Source organism: Ascaphus truei, unplaced genomic scaffold (genome assembly GCF_040206685.1).
Source record: "Ascaphus truei isolate aAscTru1 unplaced genomic scaffold, aAscTru1.hap1 HAP1_SCAFFOLD_1507, whole genome shotgun sequence".
Lineage (NCBI taxonomy): Eukaryota > Metazoa > Chordata > Amphibia > Anura > Ascaphidae > Ascaphus > Ascaphus truei.
In genome coordinates, this window is record NW_027454394.1 from 2187 (window position 1) to 27971 (window position 25785).

At 52.5% G+C, this 25785-nt stretch overlaps 2 protein-coding genes across 4 annotated transcripts in view; one reads left to right on the forward strand and one right to left on the reverse strand.

Moving 5' to 3' along the window:
• Positions 1 to 970: 970 nt before the first annotated feature.
• Positions 971 to 12965, reverse strand: CCDC22 (CCC complex scaffolding subunit CCDC22). Of its 2 annotated transcripts, XM_075581710.1 has the most exons (12): positions 12872 to 12965; positions 12086 to 12254; positions 11164 to 11341; positions 10257 to 10389; positions 9897 to 10003; positions 7749 to 7827; positions 6573 to 6742; positions 4551 to 4760; positions 4087 to 4152; positions 1813 to 1929; positions 1605 to 1724; positions 971 to 1201 (listed from the first exon to the last, which is right to left on the reverse strand). In XM_075581710.1, the coding sequence occupies exons 2-12, from the start codon at positions 12133 to 12135 to the stop codon at positions 986 to 988; spliced, it is 1446 nt and encodes a 481-aa protein (XP_075437825.1). In that variant the 5' UTR covers positions 12136 to 12254; positions 12872 to 12965; the 3' UTR covers positions 971 to 985. The 2 variants fall into 2 exon arrangements, with proteins under 2 accessions (XP_075437825.1, XP_075437824.1); XM_075581709.1 differs by lacking the exon at positions 12872 to 12965 and having other exon boundaries at positions 12086 to 12865.
• A 2112-nt stretch (positions 12966 to 15077) lies between these two features.
• LOC142476220 (voltage-dependent L-type calcium channel subunit alpha-1F-like) overlaps positions 15078 to 25785 on the forward strand; it is a 61614-nt gene continuing 50906 nt past the window's right edge. The window contains exons 1-9 of one of the 2 annotated variants that reach the window (XR_012791444.1): positions 15078 to 16672; positions 17938 to 18214; positions 18962 to 19067; positions 20118 to 20257; positions 20835 to 20977; positions 21962 to 22114; positions 22683 to 22879; positions 23830 to 23933; positions 24378 to 24538. Coding sequence is in view for 1 of the 2 variants with exons in the window: in XM_075581712.1 (XP_075437827.1) it covers positions 16651 to 16672; positions 17938 to 18214; positions 18962 to 19067; positions 20118 to 20257; positions 20835 to 20977; positions 21962 to 22114; positions 22683 to 22879; positions 23830 to 23933; positions 24378 to 24538 (1303 nt within the window). In the remaining variant the exon portion in view is untranslated. The remainder of the gene's footprint in view (positions 16673 to 17937; positions 18215 to 18961; positions 19068 to 20117; positions 20258 to 20834; positions 20978 to 21961; positions 22115 to 22682; positions 22880 to 23829; positions 23934 to 24377; positions 24539 to 25785) is intronic. The other variant, XM_075581712.1, reaches the window with a different exon arrangement.

The window sequence follows — 25785 nt, forward strand, 5'->3', positions numbered from 1 at the left end:
GGGAAAGTGAGAGCGCCGGGTGTGGGAGGTGAGAGCGCCGGGTGTGGGAGGTGAAAGCGCCGGGTGTGGGAGGGGAGAGCGCCGGGTGTGGGAGGCGAGAGCGCCGGGTGTGGGAGGCGAGAGCGCCGGGTGTGGGAGGCGAGAACGCCGGGTGTGGGAGGCGAGAACGCCGGGTGTGGGAGGCGAGAACGCCGGGTGTGGGAGGCGAGAACGCCGGGTGTGGGAGGTGAGAGCGCCGGGTGTGGGAGGTGAGAGCGCCGGGTGTGGGAGGTGAGAGCGCCGGGTGTAAGAGGTGAGAGTGCCGGGTGTAAGAGGTGAGAGCGCCGGGTGTGAGAGGTGAGAGCGCCGGGTGTGAGGTGAGAGTGCCGGGTGTGAGAGGTGAGAGCGCCGGGTGTGGGAGGTGAGAGCGCCGGGTGTGAGAGGTGAGAGCGCCGGGTGTGGGAGGTAAGAGCGCCGGGTGTGGGAGGTAAGAGCGCCGGGTGTGGGAGGTGAGAGCGCCGGGTGTGGGAGGTGAGAGCACCAGGTGTGGGAGGTGAGAGCGCCGGGTGTGGGAGGTGAGAGCGCCGGGTGTGGGAGGTGAGAGTGCCTCGCCGGATGTGGGAGGTGAGAGCGCCGGGTGTGGGAGGTGAGGTGTAGGAGGCTTGGCGGCGGGGCAGCGTGGGTTTGCGGTGAGGGGGGCACAGGGGTGTGTTTGAGACACTGTTAGAGCACACCAGCCAAAGAGAAGTGTGCGGGGGCGGGTGGGCCAAGGGAGGCGGAGTGACGGGGCAAAGGTCCAATGCGATTGCCGCTAGGGACACAGGGCAGACAGACATACAGTGGTTTGAGAAATATATAGTAAGAAGATTCACTTGCAGACTCCAAAGAAGGGAACACACACACACACACACACACACACACACACACATCTCCATTAACATACACGTGTGTGTGCGTGCACACCAACACACACAAACACACACGATATACAGGACCTATATTCCTATTAGTGAATGCCGCTGCAGGTCAGCGGGACACACAGCACTGGGGTCTCCCAGAAAATGACCGGGACATCGCGGTCCCCCTGCCAGCGTTTGCCGCGTACCTCTCGCTCTTGGTGGACCGCCCTCAGCTGTCTGTAATCCTCCAGCAGCCGCACTCGGTGAGACTCCCACTGGCCCACGAGATTCACCATTCGGAGAGCACTGCTGTCCACCAGCGCCTGGAGGAGAGAGAGGAAGCGTTGCCTGCCGGGCGTCTCCGCACGAGAAAGTGACCACGTCGTTTATTTTTTAACGATCCTGCGCTGGTTTCTACTGATCCACTTGGTACCGACTGGTATACGACATTAACCCTTCCATGGCTGCCTAGATTACCATTGTTTGTTGGTAAAGTGCGAACGTATGCCGCTGCGCGCTCTTTCCTGCCTCCCTAAGACTTTGTCGCTACGTTCTGGGGAGATCAGTTGCTGAATAAATTGCCTTTCCGGAAGGATATAATGATTTCGGGTAAGAAGCGAAATAGGAAACAGGCGAAAACTCGGAGAAAAGTGAAGATGTTGGAAAAAATATACATGAAAAGTTAGACACAGATGTGCAGCTCGGAGAACGGACTGTCTCGGGTACCTGTAACTTGGCGAGGTTGTTATCTGCGTCGGGTAACAGCTCCACTGCTCGCTTCTTCACTCGGATCAAGTTCTCTTTCTCTTCACATTGCTGACGCTTTTCGCTCACCTCACCCTCCACCTGCCATGGAAGGGAGGGCAATGGGGAGGTTACGGGGAACTCACTAGGGTGTCTGCTCTTCCCTGCCAACGCCCGCCCAGCCTCTGACCTGTGTCAAGGTGAGGTGGAGAAGTTTAGTGCTTTGGCGGAGTCCTTGGATTTCCTGCTCACTCCTGTCTATTTGCTCCTGGAGAGTCGCCAGCTCCTGCTGCTCCGCGTCGGCGTCCTGGGTAAAGGGGTGAAAACGTGCAGAGATCACACACACACCGTGCCAAGCAGAGAGACACACCCAGGGACAGCCTCTCTCACACCGTGCCCAGGAGAGACACACCCAGGGACAGCCTCTCTCACACCGTGCCCAGGAGAGACACACCCAGGGACAGCCTCTCTCACACCGTGCCCAGGAGACACACACACAGGGACAGCCTCTCTCACACCGTGCCCAGGAGACACACACATAGGGACAGCCCCTCGCACACCGTGCCAAGGAGACACACACACAGGGACAGCCCCTCTCACACCATGCCCAGGAGACACACACACAGGGAGAGCCTCTCTCACACCGTGCCCAGGACACACACCCAGGGACAGCCTCTCTTACACCGTGCCCAGGTTACACACCCAGGGACAGCCTCTCTCACACCGTGCCCAGGAGACACACACACAGGGACAGCCTCTCTCACACCGTGCCCAGGAGACACACACACAGAGACAGCCTCTCTCACACCGTGCGCAGGAGAGACACACCCAGGGACAGCCTCTCTCACACCGTGCCCAGGAGAGACACACACCCAGGGAGAGCCTCTCTCACACCGTGCGCAGGAGATACACCCCCAGGGACAGCCTCTCTCACACAGTGCCCAGGAGACACACACACAGGGACAGCCTCTCTCACACCGTGCCCAGGAGAGACACACACACACACAGGGACAGCCTCTCTCACACCGTGCCCAGGAGACACACACACAGGGACAGCCCCTCTCACACCGTGCCAAGGAGACACACACACAGGGACAGCCCCTCTCACACCATGCCCAGGAGACACACACACAGGGAGAGCCTCTCTCACACCGTGCCCAGGACACACACCCAGGGACAGCCTCTCTTACACCGTGCCCAGGAGACACACCCAGGGACAGCCTCTCTCACACCGTGCCCAGGAGACACACACACAGGGACAGCCTCTCTCACACCGTGCCCAGGAGACACACACACAGGGACAGCCTCTCTCACACCGTGCCCAGGAGACACACACACAGAGACAGCCTCTCTCACACCGTGCCCAGGAGACACACACACAGGGAGAGCCTCTCTCACACCGTGCCCAGGAGACACACACACAGGGAGAGCCTCTCTCACACCGTGCCCAGGAGAGACACACACACAGGGACAGCCTCTCTCACACCGTGCCCAGGAGAGACACACCCAGGGACAGCCTCTCTCACACCGTGTCCAGGAGACACACACAGGGACAGCCTCTCTCACACCGTGCCCAGGAGATACACCCCCAGGGACAGCCTCTCTCACACCGTGCCCAGGACACACACACAGGGACAGCCTCTCACACCGTGCCCAGGAGAGACACACCCAGGGACAGCCTCTCTCACACCGTGCCCAGGAGATACACCCCCAGGGACAGCCTCTCTCACACCGTGCCCAGGACACACACACAGGGACAGCCTCTCACACCGTGCCCAGGAGACACACACACCCAGGGACAGCCTCTCTCACACCGTGCCCAGGAGATACACCCCCAGGGACAACCTCTCTCACACCATGCCCAGGAGATACACCCCCAGGGACAGCCACTCTCACACCGTGCCCAGGAGACACACACACAGGGAGAGCCTCTCTCACACCGTGCCCAGGAGACACACACACAGGGAGAGCCTCTCTCACACCGTGCCCAGGAGACACACACACAGGGAGAGCCTCTCTCACACCTTGCCCAGGAGAGACACACACCCAGTGACAGCCTCTCTCACACCGTGCCCAGGAGAGACACACACCCAGGGACAGCCTCTCTCACACCGTGCGCAGGAGAGACACACCCAGGGACAGCCTCTCTCACACCGTGCCCAGGAGAGACACACACCCAGGGAGAGCCTCTCTCACACCGTGCGCAGGAGATACACCGCCAGGGACAGCCTCTCACACTCCATGCCCAGGACACACACACAGGGACAGCCTCTCACACCGTGCCCAGGAGACACACACCCCCAGGGACAGCCTCTCTCACACCGTGCGCAGGAGACACACCCCCAGGGACAGCCTCTCTCACACCGTGCCCAGGAGACACACACACAGGGACAGCCTCTCACACCCCGTGCCCAGGACACACACACCCAGCCACGCCTCGCCTGGCAGATTGATACCTCCTTACCTGCATATCTTTCTTGGGGAGGATTTCTGCGGCTCTTTGCATCTGCTCTGTTAGTGTTTGAGGGTCCTGAGAGGGGCCAGAGAAAAGATTTCATGATGATGAGCTGTGCAGTGAGACAGGTGGGGATAGGTCCAGATTTAGAGGCGGCGGTACCATTCATGATATAGATCCCGGTGCACAATACCAAGTCCCCAAGACCCCACAACAGGTCAGGTTTTCAGGATATCCCTGCTTCAGCGCAGGTGGCTCAATCAGTGGCTTAGTCAAAGACTGCGACACCCGTGCTGAAGCAGGGACTGAGTCACCTGTGCTGAAGCATGGATATCCTGAATACCTGACCTGTTGCTGGCCCTTGAGGACTGGAGTTGGCCACCCCTGCTTTAGACACATCTATACAATGTTACATACTACACACCATTTTGTTGAGGGGGTTGGTTCTCAGCCCTTGTGCCATAAGGACCTACCTGTTGGTAGGTGAACCTCTGGGTGTGAGTGAATCGGGAACCCTTGGTCTGGTCAGCGCCGCCCCCCTCCACATTAAACGCCTTCAGCATCTCCACCAGGTCCTGAGAGGTGGCGGCCGGCGCCCGACTCTCGGAGAGACGCTGGTCGCACTGGCGCAGCTGGTCCTGTATCCGCTTGTGCAGGCGCTGCCGCTTCCTGCGGCGGTAATCCTGCGGGGAAGGGACGACACACCCTGCAACAACTCCCAAGAGAAAGGCAGCGACAACCCCGGGAACAGGAACCCGCGCGGGGGGGGGGGCACCTTGGTTGTTCCCGAGACGACATTTGGAGAGATTTTGGTCAAAACGCCAAGCATTAAAGAGAAGGAGCGGCCTAATAACACAAATTTATGCTGGAATGGAGGAAACAGCGGACCTCCCCGCACGCGATTACACGCTCAAATGGGCCGCGGGACTGAATACAGTTATAGACAGAGAGGATTGGGAAGACATTTGGGACTCAGTCTCAGGAACTTCCATATGTACCACACCAAGGAAAACATGTATAAAATCCTGTTTGACTGGTATCTTACCCCAGTGAGATTAAAGCAAATCTACCCTCTGGCCTCCGACGTATGCTGGAGAGGCTGCGGACAAAAAGGGGACATGGCCACACCTGGTGGTCATGTCCGAAAATCCAGAACTTTTGGCTTATGGTTCAAAATCTAATAAACGAGGTAACGGGCCTCGCAATTCCTATTGACCCACTGACCTACCTACTCGGCCAATAGAGGAAGTTGACCACCCAGTTAGGAAACTAATCTCCTTCATTTTAACAGCGGCGAGATGTGCGGTGGCGTTCTCCTGGAAAAAGATGGGACCCCCCCCCCTCCAAGCAGCGGGTTAAAAGAAGGGTGAACGAAGTGATGCTACCGGAGAGACTGAGAGCGTTCCTCCAGCGTAAAACAGAGGGCCGCTGTAAGATCTGGGAACCCTGCCTTAATCACTAACCCAGCCCAAAAACCCACCTAACCCCAAATTAAAGGGGAAAGAAGGTCTCCTGCCAACCTGGATGGATCTCTGCAACTGGAGAAGGGATTTCCCCCCCGCCCCCCCATCTCTCCTCTCTCTCTTTCTGACCTCACTCTTACTGGTTCTGTATGAGGTCAGAGGTCTCGCCTCCCTTGGCGATGCCCTTTCCTGTCTTAAACATATCTCACAACCCCTCTTTGTATCAGGCTGTGATTATTCAGTGAAATGCCGGTAATCTTGTACTTTGCCGAATAAAAACGTTTGGAAAAAAAAAAAAGAGAGAGAGAGAAGGAGCGGCTCAGTGAGTGAAGAAACAGACTTCAATTCCTGGGGCCTCAGGCACGAAAACCATAGATTGTAAGCTCTGTGGGGCAGTGTCTGCGTGTAACATCCCTTTGTGCTGCTCACAGGTTGCTTCTGCAGGAGACTCCGGGTTGGTGATAGTGCGCTCTCGCTAGTCTTGTATTTTGCGTGCAGTTGAGATGTCTACTATGTGCTCGCCTCACGCCCCGGGAGAGCGCGCCCCGAGAGAGCGCGCCCAGGCAGAGCGCGCCCGGGGGCAGAGCGCGCCCCGGGGGCAGAGCGTGCCCTGGGGGCAGAGCGCGACCCGGGAGAGGGCGCCCCCTCCGGGAGAGGGCGCCCAGGGAGAGCACGCCCCGGGAGAGCACGCCCCGGGAGAGCACGCCCCGGGAGAGCACGCCCCGGGAGAGAGCAAGCCCATGCTTGATGGGTTCTGGGATACACGATGTAGAAGGGGCTTTTGCAGTCACTTGGGTTTATGTTGATAAGCGCACCTCGCGCACGGAGCTCATTGATTGCGCCTCCACCCCAAGCATTGTCATTCGCAGATACACAAAACACGGTATTTTACTCAATGAGTGACTGGGTGCCCGGTGCCGCGTTGCACTGAATGACGCGAGAAGCGCGGGGAAGGCGGGATCTGTGGGCCCCGGACATCTTGCTCCAGGAGAGGAAGTAGGAGAATGCTGCCCGCCTCCCCGTGGGACTCACCTCGGGAGACAGACGAGAGGATAAACCCTGACTCTTCCACTCAGCCTCCCACTCCTGGACAGCGCTGAGGTCAGAGACGTTCCTCTCCAGCAGGGACGCAGCCAGGGAGGAGGCGAGAGGCAGCTGCGCTGTAACCACGGGCAGGTATCGCGCCCAATATTCCCTCGTTTCTGCAGGCAGACAGAAGGGCTTAAACGACTCACGCCCCCACACGCGCCCTTCCACCCGCTCTGTGCCCCTCATGTGCCCTTTCCACCCACAGTGCTCCGCACGTGCCCTTCCCACCCACAGTGCTCCGCACGTGCCCTTCCCACCCACTCTGTGCCCCTCATGCGCCCTTCCCACCCAGTGCTCCGCATGTGCCCTTCCCACCCGCTCTGTACCCCTCATGCGCCCTTCCCACCCAGTGCTCCGCATGTGCCCTTCCCACCCGCTCTGTGCCCCTCATGTGCCCTTCCCACCCACAGTGCTTCGCACGTGCCCTTCCCACCCGCTCTGTGCCCCTCATGTGCCCTTCCCACCCACAGTGCTCCGCATGTGCCCTTCCCACCCGCTCTGTGCCCCTCATGTGCCCTTCCCACCCACAGTGCTTCGCACGTGCCCTTCCCACCCGCTCTGTGCCCTTCCCACCCACAGTGCTCCGCACGTGCCCTTCCCATCCACTCTGTGCCCCTCATGCGCCCTTCCCACCCGCTCTGTGCCCCTCATGTGCCCTTCCCACCCACAGTGCTTCGCACGTGCCCTTCCCACCCGCTCTGTGCCCCTCATGCGCCCTTCCACCCGCTCTGTGTTCCTCATGCGCCCTTCCCACCCACAGTGCTCCGCACGTGCCCTTCCCACCCGCTCTGTGCCCCTCATGCGCCCTTCGCACCCACAGTGCTTCGCACGTGCCCTTCCCACCCGCTCTGTGCCCCTCATGCGCCCTTCCACCCGCTCTGTGCCCCTCATGCACCCTTCCCACCCGCTCTGTGTCCCTCATGCGCCCTTCTCACCCACTCTGTGCCCTTCCCACCCACTCTGTGCCCCTCATGCGCCCTTCCCACCCACAGTGCTCCGCACGTGCCCTTCCCACCCACTCTGTGCCACACCCGCACCTTTCCCACCCACCCTCCGTGCTCTGCCCGCACCCTTCCCACCCGCCCTGCTCAGTGCCCTTCCCACCCTCGGAGGCCTTACCTGCTGGGACGGATGTCACCGAGGAATCGCGGGCTAAAGTCAGGGACTGAGCGTGGAACCGATGTAACCGGCACGAACTCTGCAAGGGAATGGAACGTCATCAGGTTGGGCTAAAGTCGCGAGTGGAGTACCTCAGGGACCGGTGCTGGGACCCCTGCTTTTTAACTTCTTTAGTAATGGCCTTGAGGGTGGGATCGAGAGCAAAGTCTCCATCTTTGCTGATGATACTAAATTGTGTAAGGTGATACAAAAAAGGATTATAAATGGCACACCACTGTTTAAGGAAATTTAACAAGGTATTTGCTTTTGGTGCTCACCTTCCGTTGATCCTGGCGTCCCAAAGCTGGATCCTAAATACTGGCAAAGTAGGAGAAAAAAGAAGGAGCGCACAAAATATGGTGGTATCAAAAGATTACCAAATGTATTAATGCATCAGAGCGTTATGTAGGTGTTTGGTCTGAGGAAGGGACTTTTGTCCTGAAATGATACTACATAACGCTCTGATGCATTAATACATTTGGTAATCTTTTGATACCACCGTATTTTGTGCGCTCCTTCTTTTTTCTCCTAAATTGTGTAAGGTAATAGAATCAGAGCAGGATGTAATTTCTCTTCAGAAGGACTTGGAGAGACTGGAGACGTGGGCAGGTAAATGGCAGATGATGTTTAATACAGATAAATGTAAGGTTATGCATTTGGGATGCAAGAATAAAACTGGCGACTTACACATTAAATGGGGTTAAATTGGGGGAATCCTTGATGGAGAAGGATTTAGGAGTGCTTGTAGACAGCAGGCTTAGCAATAGTGCCCAATGTCATGCAGTAGCTGCAAAGGCAAACAAGATCTTATCTTGCATCAAACGGGCAATGGATGGAAGGGAAGTAAACATAATTATGCCCCTTTACAAAGCACTACTAAGACCACACCTTGAATATGGAGTACAATTTTGGGCACCACTCCACAGAAAAGACATTATGGAACTAGAGAGAGCGCAGAGAAGAGCCACCAAATTAATAAAGGGGGTGGACAATCTAATTTATGAGGAGAGGCTAGCTAAATTACATTTATTTACATTAGAAAAGAGGCGTCTAAGAGGGGATATGATAACTATATACAAATATATTCGGGGACAGTACAAGGAGCTTTCACATGAACTATTCATCCCAAGGGCAGTACAAAGGACTCGGGGGCATCCCTTAAGGTTGGAGAAAAGGAGATTTCACCAGCAACAAAGGAAAGGGTTCTTTACAGTAAGGGCAGTTAAAATGTGGAATTCATTACCCATGGAGACTGTGACGGCAGATACAATAGATTTGTTCAAAAAAAGTTGGACATCTTTTTAGATGGGAAAGGTATACAGGGATATACCAAATAAGTATACATGGGAAGGATGTTGATCCAGGGATTAATCCGATTGCCAATTCTTGGGAGTCAGGAAGAAATTTATTTTTCCCCTTATGAGATATCACTGGATGATATGTCACTGGGGTTTTGTGTTTACCTTCCTCTGGATCAATAACTAAGTATAGATATAGGATAAAGTATCTGTTGTCTAAATTTAGCCCAGGTTGAACTTGACAGACATCTGTCTTTTTTCAACCTCATCTACTATGTAACTGTGTAACTGTGTAACTGTGTAACTATGTAACTATGTAAGGGAAAGCAGTCTTAGTGTAACCCCTTCCCTACCAGAGCGTCGCTGTGTAACCCCTTCCCTACCAGAGCGTCGCTGTGTAACCCCTTCCCTACCAGAGCGTCGCTGTGTAACCCCTTCCCTACCAGAGCGTCGCTGTGTAACCCCTCCCTGCCAGAGTCGCTGTGTAACCCCTTCCCTACCAGAGCGTCGCTGTGTAACCCCTTCCCTACCAGAGCGTCGCTGTGTAACCCCTTCCCTGCCAGAGCATCGCTGTGTAACCCCCTCCCTGCCAGAGCGTCGCTGTGTAACCCCCTCCCTACCAGAGCGTCGCTGTGTAACCCCTTCCCTACCAGAGCGTCGCTGTGTAACCCCCTCCCTGCCAGAGCATCGCTGTGTAACCCCTTCCCTGCCTGAGCCCCGCAGGGTATACGGTTGGCAGCGAATATACGCCAGCAAATCACTGTTGTATGAAGCACTGCTGCCCCCCTGTGCTCACACTGTGTATACACACCTGAGCTCTCTGGACAGTAACTGTCCTACAGGGTGGAGGCACCCAGGGGAGAGACAGCTGGTGTCTTATCTTGGCTGCAATCTCTCTTTGGAGGGCGGCTGATTTACCTGCAACGGGACAGAGAATATCACCCCATGCCGACATCCCGACAGTGTCTCTTATCTCCCGCCATGATCTCTCCGATACCCAGCTCTTAACCTTTCTAACCCCAGGAAACAGGGTGCAGCCCAAGGGTATATCCTGATCTGGAAGGGTGAGACTCCAGGGAAGTCTGAGACCACACGACAGAGTGGGCACGACAGAGTGGGCACGACAGAGTGGGCACGACAGAGTGGGCACGACAGAGTGACCCCCGCACACCTGCTGGCTGATGCGCGTCCTCGCGGGAGTCTCTGGGAAGTTTCTCAGCCAGGAAGATAAGAAGCGCTCGGATATCCGGCTCACTGCTGTACAGGAAGGTCTGGTAACCAATGTCCCCAGGACACCCCAAATCCTGAGAGAGATACCCCAACATCAGCAACACCCCTCATACAGAAACGTCACACAGACTAAGCACGCACCCCTATACTGAGAGACATCCCACAGACTGGGCGTACCCCACATACTGAGAGACGTCCCACAGACTGAGCGTACCCCACATACTGAGAGACATCCCACACACTGAGCGTACCCCACATACTGAGAGACATCCCACAGACTGGGCGTACCCCACATACTGAGAGACATCCCACACACTGAGCGTACCCCACATACTGAGAGACATCCCACAGACTGGGCGTACCCCACATACTGAGACATCCCCCAGACTAGGTGCATACCCCACATACTGAGAGACATCCCACATACTGGGCGTACCCCACAGACTGAAAGGCTTTCCACATACTGGGCGTACCCCACATACAGAGAGACGTCCCACAGACTGGGTGTACCCCACATACTGAGACGTCCCACAGACTGGGTGGACCCCACATACTGAGAGACGTCCCACAGACTGGGTGTACCCCATATACTGAGAGACAATCCCACAGAATAGGGAGCGTACCCCACAGAATGAGAGACGTCCCACAGACTGGCATGTGGGGTACACCCAGAGACAACACACCCTTCAATCCTCCCCTGCCCCCTCGCAGAGCAGTTTCTCAGCCACTTCACTGCTCCCCCAAAGTCCACCCCTCCCCCTAACTATAGATCAAATAGCAAGGTACTGACTTCCCCACCTCTCCCCTCAACCTCAGCCCCTCACAGGTACATAACACACACAGCTCACCTGGCAGGCCTGTGCCAGGCTGGTACCCATGCGGAACCGAGCGGACATGCCAGGGGGGAGGATGTGGTTGAGGCTGGCACCCAGCGAGGGGTTTATCACACGCAGGCATCTCACCACCGCCTCCACGATCAGCTCGGTGGAAAAGTGACGCAGGCTCTGCACGTCCTCTGGGACCTCACTACAAAGAGACCGAGGTGTGTCACACACACAGCACATGGGGGCCAGCATTGCCAAGGCGGCTCCATCCCATCATCAGAGTCCAGTCCTGGATTTCCACGTCGCCATTATCCAGGGACATTATGGGCTGATGTTACTACCCAGAACGCACTGGGGAGTCAGAACACGCGGAGCGGGGAGGACATGGAGCCCGGCGGAAAGATGGCCAGTTACAAGTGATAAGCACATTCATGGTACAAAGGTGAAGAGGTCATTATCCGAGAAGTGGACATTGTGGCCAAAGGACATTTGTTATTGAATCATTCTGATTGCTATGAATAAGACTGGACTGAAAAATGAGGCACTTATTCAGGGAAGGGGGCGCGTCGCACGACGGGAAGGGGGCGCGTCGCACGACGGGAAGGGGGCGCGTCGCACGACGGGAAGGGGGCGCGTCGCACGACGGGAAGGGGGCGCGTCGCACGACGGGAAGGGGGCGCGTCGCACGACGGGAAGGGGGCGCGTCGCACGACGGGAAGGGGGAGCGTCGCACGACGGGAAGGGGGCGCGTCGCACAACGGGAAGGGGGCGCGTCGCACGACGGGAAGGGGGCGCGTCGCACGACGGGAAGGGGGCGCGTCGCACGACGGGAAGGGGGCGCGTCGCACGACGGGAAGGGGGAGCGTCGCACGATGGGAAGGGGGCGCGTCGCACGACGGGAAGGGGGCGCGTCGCACAGCTTAGACAAGCATCGATAAATACTTACGTGCCACAGGTCCTTAATGTGTGAATGAGGATCCGATCCACCTCCTCCATGTCACCGCCCGGGTTGTTGGTCTATATAACGTGTGGGTATCCCAGAGGTCTGGCGGTGTATGTTAATATGACTTCACGTACCTGTATATAGGTCTGTATCCTGGGTATCTCTCTGTGCTCTGTAATGGTTAGGATGTGACTGTGAATCTGTTTCCCTGTGTGACACCAAAGTGTATGTCTGTGTGTCTTTATAGTTGTGTCTCTATCTGTGTATCCCTATGTCTGTGTGTGTCTCTGTGTTGCACTTGTGTGTCTCTATCTGTGTATCCCTATGTCTGTGTGTGTCTCTGTGTTGCACTTGTGTGTATCTATCTGTGTATCCCTATGTCTGTGTGTGTCTCTGTGTATCTCTATATGTGCATCCCTATGTCTGTGTGTGTATCTATATGTGCATCCCTATGTCTGTGTGTGTGTCTCTGTGTTGCACTTGTGTGTATCTATCTGTGTATCCCTATGTCTGTGTGTGTCTCTGTGTATCTCTATATGTGCATCCCTGTCTGTGTGTGTCCCTATGTCTGTGTGTGTCCCTATGTCTGTGTGTGTATCTATCTGTGTATCCCTATGTCTGTGTGTGTCTCTATATGTGCATCCCTATGTCTGTGTGTGTCCCTATGTCTGTGTGTGTATCCCTATGTCTGTGTGTGTGTCTCTGTGTTGCACTTGTGTGTATCCCTGTTTATGTATCTTGTGTCCCTCTCTCTACCACTGTTACTTCTGCATACAGGAAACCGCTCACCTCCGGACTACAAGTTCCACAATGCCCTGCGCTCAGACTCCCTGCTGGAAAAGACCGGGAGGCTGAAGGTCTGCCCATGACCCGAACAACGCCCCGCCCATCTTTGGCCGCGTTGCAAGCCGGGAAATGTAGTGCGGAACTTAATGCTTTGTGTGATGTACTGTTAAACAGTTATATTGCAACCCTAACATCCACCCCACACTTCTGGCGCGGAAGACACAGCTCGCTGCAGCTGGGCGGTGATTTATGGCTTAGTAAATAGCTCACCTTGCACATTTCCATGCAAGCTATTAATATTTAGGGGTTTATGTATCAATGTGTCTGTTTTTGAGATAGAATGGGATAATTACAAGAGCAACCCCTCTATAAATAACCTCATTACAGCGCTCACATGGACACCCTCTCTGTCCAGTCTGGAATAAAACCTTGTGAGCGTTCTACTTCTTACTGTAATAATCAGCACCAGATCGCAGTAATATAACCAGCGATAGCACTGCCTGTGTTTGGTAAGCCCGGGTCCATGGTGTGGGAGACTGCGCGCGGAGTCCATGGTGTGGGAGACTGCGCGCGGAGTCCATGGTGTGGGAGACTGCGCGGGGTCCATGGTGAGGGAGACTGCGCCGGGTCCATGGTGTGGGAGACTGCGCCGGGCCCATGGTGTGGGAGACTGCGCCGGGTCCATGGTGTGGGAGACTGCGCCGGGTCCATGGTGAGGGAGACTGCGCCGGGTCCATGGTGTGGGAGACTGCGCCGGGTCCATGGTGTGGGAGACTGCGCCGGGTCCATGGTGTGGGAGACTGCGCCGAGTCCATGGTGTGGGAGTCTGCGCGGAGCCGTCCGTGCGGGGCGCCATCAGATTGGCTTAAGGCATTGATCGCCCTCAGACCAAGCGGAGGCGGAAGCGGGCGCTCATTGCGCAAGAAATCAGTTGAAATGGATTTCTTGGCGCGACACCTAGGTCACATGAGCGGTTCGCACAGTGAGGGCGAACCGGCTCCGTGATGCCCCTAGGAACGCACCATGGGCAAGGAAAGCACCCACTTCACGCGGGTGACTTCACAGCCGCCACGCGGACGAAAGCACCATGGCCCGGGCCTAAGATATGACTGAGGAGATTACAGCTGTCTGTAGTTATAGAAATATGCGAACTTTGTTGTATAATTAAAGCCGTGCGAGTGTACAACCGAAATAGGCTTATTTTGCCCCATATTGCAACTGATTTGTTCATATTTGGTGCAATACAATATACACTCAAACCCCCAAATAGTGACTTTGATGAGAAGATAACGATGACAGTGATAACGATGACAGTGCCAAATCAAGTGTCATTGGTGAATCAAACCAATGTGAACAAGTCTATATGATGATCAAAGTTGAAATAAATAGTTCAAAAAGCATATGATACAGTAAGTGCAGTGATGGGCCCACAGCTCCTGAAGGGAAAGGGAACGTGCCACATATAGGTTTAACAGGTGGCTACTCAAAAAATACTGGACACTGGTGAAAAGTGTGATGCGTTTGAGACACACCTCTGCTCCACGCTGTTTCCTCTGTGGGCCCCGCCGCCAGGCTCCTGACACCTCCTGATTGGCTGTATTACCCAGCAGCTGCAAATCAGGATGGAGGAAGCTGCCCAGCCCCTAGCAACAGCCCTGCTCGGGGAAATCCCACGGCCGGTCAGGTCACTATGTCCAGAGAGGTAATACCGGACACATACACGTCCAGAGAGGTAATACCGGTATACACGTACACACCAAGAGAGGTAGTACCGGTATACACATACATGTCCAGAGAGGTAATACCGGTATACACATACATGTCCAGAGATGTAATACCGGTATACACATACATGTCCAGGGAGGTAATACCGGTATACACATACATGTCCAGAGAGGTAATACCGATATACACATACACGCCCAGAGAGGTAATACCGGTATACACATACATGTCCAGAGAGGTAATACCGGTATACACATACATGTCCAGAGAGGTAATACCGGTATACATGTCCAGTATTACCTCTCATTTTATACTGGACAGAGTGTCCAAATACAGGACAGTCCGGTTCAATACCGGACACCTGGCAACCCTAAATCTGTGTTGACATTTAATATCACAGTAAAAAGGTGTCAAGATTGGCACACGCACAAATGTAGCAAGAACATGCGCATGCGCGAGATTTCCAAATTCCCACGGCGGTGGTGATGATTTGCTGCAGTCATCTCATGGTGCTGCATGCAGAGCCACCATCCCGCTCGGTGATCCGGTGTCCTTAACTCAATCAGCGAGAGAGGGGTTACACCAGCCGGTTCCGGGGAAAGGAACACAAAGTTTGTATCAATATGTGTCCAACCAACCGAGGACTGTTAGCTTACCACAGCCGGTGGAGATAGTATCTCGGAGCACGGCCGCTCACGAAAGCGTGGTGATGTCATCCGGGTCCCCCACGCGTTTCGCCACGGGCTGTCTTGGTCTGTACTTGTATGACTTGATAGGGGTCCATGTTAAAATGAATATGAAATAAAAGGTGACACTGCGAGTGCACATTTGCATGTCATTACCCAGAATCCCTTGGAACCACTGTATGCTAAGAGATAATGGGGAAAGACAGGGTTACAGACCAGTCTCACACACGTGAATGTGGTAATTTTATTCGCTGTATGACTTGATACATATTCCTGTATCTGTATGTGACCTTCACCTATCTCAGTGTATCTGTGTAGGTGTCTGCCTTGCTTAGTCTGTATATATTTCTGTACATCTCTAGTACCAGAATCCCTGGCTGCAGTGGAAGCACTCACTACCCGCTGAGAGAGAGCGGGGAAAGGCCGGATTGCAGCCCTGTGCTGAGGCATGAGAATGTTTCATTATCTTTGCTGTACTTCTCTAATAATCTCCACGTATTTATCTCCGCAAACCAGCGTTTCGATTCCCCCCTCTTACTATCTTGCTATCGTCTCCTGCTAATTACAAGACAATTTCTCACGCACTTCAACCCCTTATTCAGCTAGAATAATGAGAATATTATATGCACGTTACAAACGTTGGTTATGTTCACAATGTTCGTTTTTTATTGAATTTTAATGGGCTTTTCTGGCGTGTTCTATATATCTTGTGGCAAAGTCGTTGCAAAGGGTAGTCGCTGTCTGTGCCAAGCTCACTCTTCACATAACCCTGTGTATCTCTGTATAGCGGTGCCTTTGTGTATATTTATCTCCAGCGCTTAAGCTTTCTCTGTATATATCTCATATGCCACAGCCACCCCAGGTCCCTCCCCCCACCTGTTTTAAAGGCTCAGCATTCAATCTGTGGTAATCCCCTGATGGAGGGAGGGAAAGGAGAGAGAGCTCAGAGGAGCCGGTGACATTTGGGCACGCAGCCGGAGAAGCGATGGCGTGAAACGGAGCAGTGACTGGCCACCCTCCGGGCGAGAGCAGAGGACAGCACCACCACCCTCCCATCTCTTCACCCATCCATCCCTCTTTATTCATGGCTCTCTGCATCTAGAATATGCCTGTCCATCTCGCTCACTCCAGCCGCACATCTGTCTGCTAACCTCTCTCTGTCCGCCTTCCTCCTCACACTAGCCTTTGAGTGAGGAAGAGGAGAGCCCTAGGCATGCCGGGGGAGCAGTAAGGGCCGCGGAGGTTGGGTGGGTGTGGGGAGTGCACGGCCATCGACAGATCGGAGGGAAACGGCTCCGGGAAGTGGAGGAGGAAGTTGATGACCGCCTGCCATAGTTCACCGGACCGGCAGCTGTCCCCTCTGTGAGGAGGATGTCAGAGGAAAATGGAAAGGGTACGTCGGGGTCACGGGGAGAGCTGGGGCAAAGGAAAGGAGCCATTTAAAGATATCTTAGCAGGCGAAGTGTATTGTTCGTCCCAGTTTGCAGACAAAAACTGCTCAGCACTTTGGGGGTTATTCATCAAACTGCAGTAGTGCCACTCGGGGCACTATCTTACGTAAACTTCCACTAAAGTCCCACTGGCTGTTTAGCAATACATAGCTGACCCCCAAGCAGATGTAAGAATAACTATTCTATTCTATTGGAAGTAGTAACAGAGGAGGGAGAGGGTGTAGTAACACAGGTGGGAGAGGGAGTAGGGGGCACAATACCTGTTATTGGACCAACAAATCGTTGAAATGTTACAAGTTTTCCAACCTCTCGGGGTCCTTCATACTACATGGAAGCAAGGTCCGACACGGCTCCCCACCCTTCTTTCCATTCTATTGGGAGGAATCCCCACCCTGCAGAAGTGACGGTGACTCTCCCTGTGTTAGGGTCTTGCTGTATTCTCTGCTTCTCTCTTTTTACTGATATTGTTACCCTCTTCTGTACTTCTGTCTCCCCTCATTTTCATTCTCTTCCCTTTCACGCTCCGCTGTCCCCTGGGCTCACTCTACCTCCCCTTTTATCTCGGCCTCTTTCTCTCCTTGGCCTTTCTCCGGCCCCTCCTCGTTGCTGCCTCTTTCACAGAGATGTCCACCTCCTAGCACATAAATCAGTAAGATTTAGGTATTATGGAGCAAAGAAGGGTGAGAGCCGTGTCGGTCCTTTCTTCCATGTAGTAACACTGGAGGGAGAGGGAGTAGTAACAGAGAAGGGTCAGGGAGTAGTAACAGAGGAGGGAGAGGGAGTAGTAACACTGGAGGGAGTAGTAACAGAGGAGGGAGAGGGAGTAGTAACAGAGGAGGGAGAGGGAGTAGTAACAATGGAGGGAGAAGGAGTAGTAACAGAGGAGGGAGAAGGAGTAGTAACAGAGGAGGGAGAGGGAGTAGGGGGTATGACACCTTTTATTGGACCAACAAGTAGTAGATATGTTACAAGCTTTCCCACCTCTCGGTGTAGGGATATCCCTCTCCCTCCTTTGTTACTATGGGTGTTTTGGAAGGAAATAAAATGGCATTTTCATGGAAAGTGCTACAGTACTTTTATCGCCAAGACTCAGTTGAAGTCTACGAAATGCTGATGCTAAAAATGCGTGAGACTGACTTCAAATCATGTGAGGGGCCTTCTCTGTGTGTGACCTTGTCCCCCTGGCTGTCCTGCCTCCCACTTCCAGGCCCCGCTCCCCCGTACTCCAGCGAGGAGACGGAGCCCTTCATGGAAGGTCCGGACGCCGTTCTGTCCTGCTGGCGTTACTCCATGGATGGGGTGGGGATGAATGGAACGGACACGCTGAATTCTACCACCAGCTCCCAGGCTCAGAAGAAGCGGCAGCATTACAGCAAGCACAAAAACCAAGGAGGGAGTGGGGTGCACAGGAACCCCAGGGCTCTCTTTTGTCTGTACCTCAACAACCCCATCCGCAGGGCCTGCATCAGCATTGTGGAGTGGAAGTATCCTTTATCAGGGCCGGGCTCGGAGGGGGCCCTAATGTACAGCTGTGTGACGAGCCTAATCCCCAGTGTGCAGGCTGCATGCCACCTGTCCCACTGCCCTCTGTGCTAAGGCACCTGTGTGTCTGTTGGTATTTGAGGTACAGGTGCGTCGTCACTTTGCTCAGTTGTCTCTCTGTTGTCTTGTGGCACATGTACACGAGTGTGTCTCACTGCTCAAATGTCTCTCTGTAGTCCTGTGGCACAGGTACAGGTGTATGTCTCTCCGTGGTTCTGTGGTATAGGTGGGGGTCTCACTGCTCAGGTGTCTCTCCGTGGTCCTTTGGCACAGGTACAGGTGTGTGTCACATTTCTCAGGTGTCTCTCTGTGTTCCTCTGGCACAGGTACAGGTGTGTGTCTCTCTGTGGTTCTGTGACACAGGTACAGGTGTGTGTCTCACTGCTCAGGTGTCTCCGTGGTCCTGTACACAGGTACAGGTGTGTCTGTGATAAATCAGGGATATCCTTAAAACCTGACCTGCTGGGGGGTCTAGAGGACTGGAGTTGCCCACCTCTGAGCTATGGCACAGTTATGTAACCACTGGGAATATCACGGATGGGATGTGGCATATGCTGCTTGTTTGCCATTAATCAGGTTTATATCATGCATGTTGGTTGCGTGTGCTACATGTTAAGGTGCCCTGCACATATACTCTGATGTAGAATTTTTGTGTCGCCGACCCTGTCCTCTTCCTTAAACCTTCTCAGACCGTTCGATATCCTCATTCTGATGACTATTTTTGCAAACTGCGTAGCGTTAGGTGTCTACATCCCCTTCCCCGAGGACGACTCCAACAATTCCAACCACGACCTGGTAAGGAGAACTGCCCCCCCCAGAGGGAGAACAAGTAGCCAGAGACCCTGCCCAGTATACTGTGAAACTGATACTCTGTGTCAGGGAAGCGCTCTGCTTTCTTCACATAAATGGGGCCCAGAGGCTTCCTTAGCATGGAGAAGCGACTCCATGGCACACGGGACCTGGGCGAGGGTAAACAGCGGACAGGGCCTCTCCCCTTCGGCCTGATTTACATCCTAAGCTCTCAGTGGTTATGGCTAATTTTAGACTGTATATCCAGTAATGAGTTTAATTCCAGCTCTCTGGGGCTTTTCCCTGGGGGAGGGAATCGCCTCTCTGAAGGAGGTGGAGGAGAAAGTTCTGGGTGAGCTGGGTTCTTTTTGGGTCACAGAGTGTGAGATTCAGGTGCCCAGTCTTTAGTATTAAGGGGTCAGAGGTAACTTGGACAATGATCTAATCCATGTGTTTTAGGGCGCCCCGCATGTGTTGAGATAGCTTTGTGGGTGCCTACCTACAATATATGCATATATAACTCTCGTGGATTTACCGTGAGCCTCGCTGACTTCTATCATTAAAAAGCCAGATTTTGGAATAATCCCCAAATCTCACCGGCTTCGATCCTTGGAGGTTACCATCTCGTGTATTAGACATGTTCTTGGGAGTACACATCCTAAAGTAGAAATGTACTGTGTGCCTGATGGAATTAAGAACATTCTGGCCTCTATATACCATCCTCTCATTACTGGGGAAGATTGAAGCTCCTTTTATTTGGAAAGGGCCTACATCTGCCCTACCAGCCCCATAGCATGTTGAATAGTGACTTGTATAAGATCTGCCAGCTGTATGAGAGCTGCCCATATACACACTATATGAGATGGGATTTCCACAGCTTCAAATATAGTGGTGTGAGGGGCACACAGCTGGCAATAAAACCTTTGTTCCATGAAGTGGTGTGGGGTTAGGTAATAGGTATTTTTTAGGGGTACGCAGCCCCTGACATAGTAGATGTTCTGAAGTATATAGCCTGCCATACAATAATGTGCACAAAGTAACAGTGATGTTTCACAGGAACAAGTGGAATACATCTTCCTGATCATCTTTACGGTGGAAAGTTTCCTGAAGATAATCGCCTATGGACTGGTCATGCACCCCAGCGCCTACATCAGGAACGGGTGGAACTTACTTGACTTTGTCATTGTTGTTATTGGGTGAGAGCGGAAGCTGGGATCTACTCAACCTCTCGGTTCTAAGTGGTCCCCCCAATCTTCCTCCTCTGTTTTTACCTTCTTGAGTGTGTTACTTTGTGTACTGGGCATCTTGATGTGTGGTGTATTGTTTGTGTCTGTGTGCTATGTTTACCTTATTGTGACTTATCAGATGTATATTAACGGCTGTGTGTTTATACGTTGTTATGTCATGTTATTCAGTGCATTGTGTTATCGGATTAAATGTGGGTTACATGTTATGTAATTGAGTATGCCGTGTTATGGGATTACATGTGGTTACATTTTCTTATGTCATTGAGTGTGTTGCGTGATCAGGTTACATACATGTTATCATTGAGCTTGTTGTGTCATCGGATACAATGTGGCTAGATGTTGTTATGTCAATGATTGTGTTGCGTGATCAGATTACATGTTAGTGTCAATGAGTGTGTTGCGTGATCAGCTTACATGTGGTTACATGTGTGTCATTGAGCCCGTTTGTATGATTGGATAAGCTGTGCTTACATGTTGTTCTTTCATTGCGTGCGTTGTGTGATCGGCTCGGGGAACTATTTTGCAGGTTGTTCAGTGTGATTTTGGAGCAGTTCTCTCACAAGCAAGGAGACGCGCACCACATGAGCGGGAAGCCTGGCGGGTTCGATGTGAAAGCTCTGCGCGCATTCCGTGTTCTGAGACCTCTAAGACTTGTATCGGGAGTCCCAAGTAAGAGCTTTAACCAACTGGTGAAGCCGAGTTTAACTGCAGGGGCTTCAAAGTTCATTGTGAAACCATAATATACTATGAGCTGATCACGCCCGAATCACGGTTTGACCATGAACATTTAAGCCTGGATGAGCCTCACTGAGTTGAGTTATCTTGCTTTGATCTGCCGGGTTGGGTTGGGTTGAGTTGGATTGAGTTGGGTTGGGTTGAGTTGGGTTGAGTTGGATTGGGTTGAGTTGGGTTGAGTTGGTTTGGGTTGAGTTGGAATGGGTTGGGTTGAGTTGGGTTTGGTTGAGTTGGGTTGGGTTGAGTTGGATTGGGTTGGGTTGAGTTGGTTTGGGTTGAGTTGGAATGGGGGGGAGTTCATGGGATTGAGTTGATTATGTTAGCTACTATTTTGCGTTCTGGCTTGAGATATAACGTATTGAGTTTTAATAGAGTTAGTTAATTGACTAGAGCTGGGATGGTTTGAGCTGGGTAGGGTTGAGTTTGCTTGAGCTTCCCCTTACTTTGTACTTTCTGTTCTTATAAAGTGACTGTAAATTATATCAATTGGATTATTTAGTTAGTGGGAGTTGTGTTGAGATGAAGTTTTGTTGTGATAGATGTCTAGGTGTAGGTTTAGTTTCATTCTGTTGATGTGTGTTTGGTTGACCTAACTTGGGTTTCATTGAAAGTGGTGGTGTGTTGCATTCAGTTGAGTTGCATTGGATTGTGTAACTGGGCTGGGTTGGAACGCGTTTGGCTGGGTTGGAACACGTTTGGCTGGTTTGGAACGCGTTTGGCTGGGTTGGAACGTGTTTCACTGGGTTGGAACGCGTTTGGTTGGGTTGGAACGCGTTTGGTTGGGTTGGAACGCGTTTCACTGAGTTGGAACGCGTTTCACTGGGTTGGAACGTGTTTCACTGAGTTGGAATGCGTTTGGCTGAGTTTGAACATGTTTATCTCGGTTGGGTTAGAAGGTGCTGTCTCTCTGCCTTGCAGGTCTACATATTGTATTAAATTCTATAATGAAAGCCATGGTCCCCCTGCTTCACATTGCTCTGCTTGTCCTGTTCATCATCATCATATACGCCATTATTGGGCTGGAGCTGTTTATCGGACGCATGCACAAGACCTGCTTCTACATAGGCTCAGGTATGTTTCACCATCAGAGAGTCGTAGGCCGGGCTGGAAATAAAGAGAATTCCTACATCCAATGAAGATCGAGACATGGGAGCTAAGGTGCGACAAATGATGTACGGATGCTACCCTGTCACAGGCGCCTAACCAGTATGCTCCTTTCTTGCAAACAGTGGGGGGGTTTAGCTTCTGTATGAACTCGAGCAGGAATATTAAGCACGCTTCACTTCACCCATCAAAGTAATTTTATACATGCCTGCTGGAGGCTTAAATAACTAGTGTTTGCAACATCTTGTCTTTTGGAAGCTGGTAAGACCTTCTCTTACTCCCACCTCCATGCACGTATTCTTTACCTGTAGTTGCAAAGATCCAAGGACCCATATCCATGAGATTTTACACTTATGGGTTAAACATCAGTTCAGTGCCACTGGAATAAATGAGGATTATGGAGCCCTCAGCGATTGCCCAGTTTGCTTATGCCCTAGCCTCACCTCTTCTGATTACACAAACCATCCCTCTCTTCCTGCCCCATTTTTGCCTTGCTATCTCTTCCGCCTGCTACCTCCTCTTCCCTGTCTGTCAGATCTAGTGTCTGAGGAGGAGCCTGCCCCCTGTGCATTCTCCGGACATGGAAGGCAGTGTCACCTCAACAACACAGAGTGCAGAGGGAAGTGGGAAGGACCCAATGGGGGGATCACAAACTTCGACAACTTCTTCTTCGCCATGCTGACCGTCTTCCAGTGTATCACCATGGAGGGTTGGACAGATGTCCTGTACTGGGTAGGTGACATGCGGTGCTATCAAAATATGCATCTTTGTTAATTTTATGATAGGCCCAGATTCCAAAAAAACGGTTCTAATCTGTAGCATGTCTTGAGGCTCTTTTACTTCAATACGCTGCAAGATGCACTCAGGCAAAACATCCCTTAGTAAGTATGTCCCTTAGTATCATCTCAGACGGAACCTCATTTCCAGACACGCCAAAGGAGGAACATGTTTGGTGTAGGCAATAAAAGTTTGAGCTATTTCTACATACAGAACGGTCCTCGGTTATCCGCTGGAATCCGTCCCGCAAACCGCCGTCGGAACGCGGTTCCAATGTTAATCCGCGGCGGGTAATCCGTTCAGCAGAATGCGATATCTAGTGTCGGATAATCCGTTCGGCGGATAACGGGCCGAGGGATAGCGACGACCACGTGAACATGTAAACTGTATACAGCAGGGGGCGCTCAACTCCAGTCCTCATGCACCTCCCCCCCCCCCCCAAACCCCAACAGATCAGGTTTTAAGGATATCCCAGCTCCAGCACAGTCTTCGACTGAGCCTCTGATTGAGCCACCTGTGCTGAAGCAGTGACTGATTGAGCCACCTATGCTGAAGCAGGGATATCCTTAAAACCTGACCTGGGAGCTTGGCTGCTTGAGGACTGGCGTTGATCATCCCATTCTCTGTGATTCGAGAGACAGACACGAGGGCCCATGGGTACCCCATCTCAGGGTGGGAAAATGATGCTAGCATCTTCAAGAAACACAGTTCTTGACATCATTCAGATCTTTGAAAACGGACAACACTGTTCGAAATAATCAAACGAATCCCATTGCAATTAAATGAAAGAAGGAAGCTTCCTACCCCACGATGTGCTATTACACTTCTAACTTTCTATCGGTGGCATGATAATTTTGCCTATAAATAATTGCCCTCCTTACCATTGTAATATTTCATGCCCGCAGATGCAGGACGCGATGGGCCATGAGCTGCCCTGGGTATATTTCGTCAGCCTCGTTATCTTTGGGTCTTTCTTTGTCGTTAACCTGGTGTTGGGCGTGTTGAGTGGGTGAGTTTACACATTCCACAACCCCAGTGGGGTATTTGTAAAAAAAACAAACTTGATATAATGACATGAAAACAGTCATGTCTCATGTGATTGTAATCTTGGGGGGTACATTTTATTGTGGGACTGGGGATCAATCTGAAAATCATTAGTCAACATCATTAACAGTTGAGAAATTAGTCTAGGACAGGCCAGATTGTGGACCCTCCTGTCTCACTATATCACCCAAGTTGGGAAGGACAGATCACTCATTTTGTGTTATAACCTTTTTAATGGAAGGACACACTCGGTTGGTCATAGGTGGCGATGTCACTCCGATGGAAGGACAAACTCAACAGTCCCGTTGGTCACTTTTGTATCTATGTTGGCCTGGGGTGGGAGACACAGACCTACGTATGTCTGTATCATAATGGTAACCCCCTTCCTAAACTTCTCTCTAACTCGCAGTGAGTTCTCAAAGGAAAGAGAGAAAGCCAAAGCCCGTGGGGACTTCCAGAAGCTGAGGGAAAAGCAGCAGATGGAGGAGGATCTGAAGGGATATTTGGACTGGATCACACAAGCAGAGGACATCGAGCCAGATAGCGAGGACAGAGACGAGAGGCTCAACCGTGAGTGCCAGATGAGAGGGATGGGTTGATGGTTCCCAACTCCAGTCCTCAAGTCCCACCGACAGGCTCAAAATGACTTGAATGGGTCTTGAGGACTGAAGTTCAGGACCACGGGAGAAGAGGTGCTCAACTCAAGCCCCCCCCCCCACCCAACAAGTCAGGATTTCAGGATTATCCCAGCTGCAGCACAGGTGACTCAATCAGGCCCTGCTTCAGCACAGGTAGCTTAGTCGAAGACTGAGCCTCTGATCGAGCCACCGATGCCGAAGCTGGGATATCCTGAAAACTTGACCTGTAGAGGGGGGGCTTGAGGACTGGAGTTGAGCGCCCCTACCTTAGAAGACGGGTAGAGGCACCGTCTTATTGATATGTTCACAATATTTAAGCATCCCATCCACAGCTGACCGATCTCCCAGGAGCCCAGTCACCTCATCCTAAAAATAACCACAAGAAGGGAGGGGGTGTAAAATAGGAATGAGAGTCTGTGTAGGGGAAGCATGTTAGATGCGGTTCCTTGATGTAAGGTTGTGCCCCCCCCCCCCCCACAAGTGGCTACTCTGGATCCTAGACTGGTACCTGTGCCGCAATGACGGTTACACGGGTCTTCTCTCTTTATATGGAAAGGTATTACTGCTTTACCCCATGTACCATAATGATGTTTGTATAATGTTATACTGGGGTTCTTTTTCTTCTATTACACTTTTTACGAGCCCCCATTAGTCGGTACAGCCCAAAATGAGTGGGGGAAATGTTTTCTTTTGGCTTGGATACCTTGAAAAATGGGATTTGCCGTTAGCTCGCATGTATTTTTACAGTTCAAATAATTTCACCGGAGCCCAACCCTTTTATAGCTGATCAAACCCTACATCTTCGGGTACACACATTCCTAATGTGCTCATCACTTTGGGATTCCGCATGGCCTCAAACTCCAGGATCCCGTCTAATTATTTCCACTTTCATGGAATGCGAGAACAGCTAAAAACAGCTTCCAGCCCTGAGTTCAGAACCAATACAAGCGGTTTCCATGCCACCTCCACCAAGCTGCCCGCACATGTGTGTCCCAGGTCCTCAGCTGATGTTTCTGGCGACACTTCTGCTGTTATCCCATAGGAAGCCTTCTGTCACCCCCTCTTCTGCAGTGATACCCTGAGGGCCTATATCACCACCAGTTCTGCAGATGGAGACACACATTTCTCTGGTCCTCCCCTGGTTTTGTGACTATTCTCCAGGGATCTGTGATGTGAGGC

Coding starts and splice junctions, on each gene's coding strand:
- CCDC22 (XM_075581710.1), bottom strand. CDS start 12,135: ATGGAGGAGGTGGATCGGATCCTCATTCACACATTAAGGACCTGTGGC. Junction 4,761..6,572: donor CCTCTCGTCTGTCTCCCGAG/GTGAGTCCCACG, acceptor CCTTCCCCGCAG/GATTACCGCCGCAGGAAGCG. Junction 4,153..4,550: donor AGAGGTTCACCTACCAACAG/GTAGGTCCTTAT, acceptor GGCCCCTCTCAG/GACCCTCAAACACTAACAGA.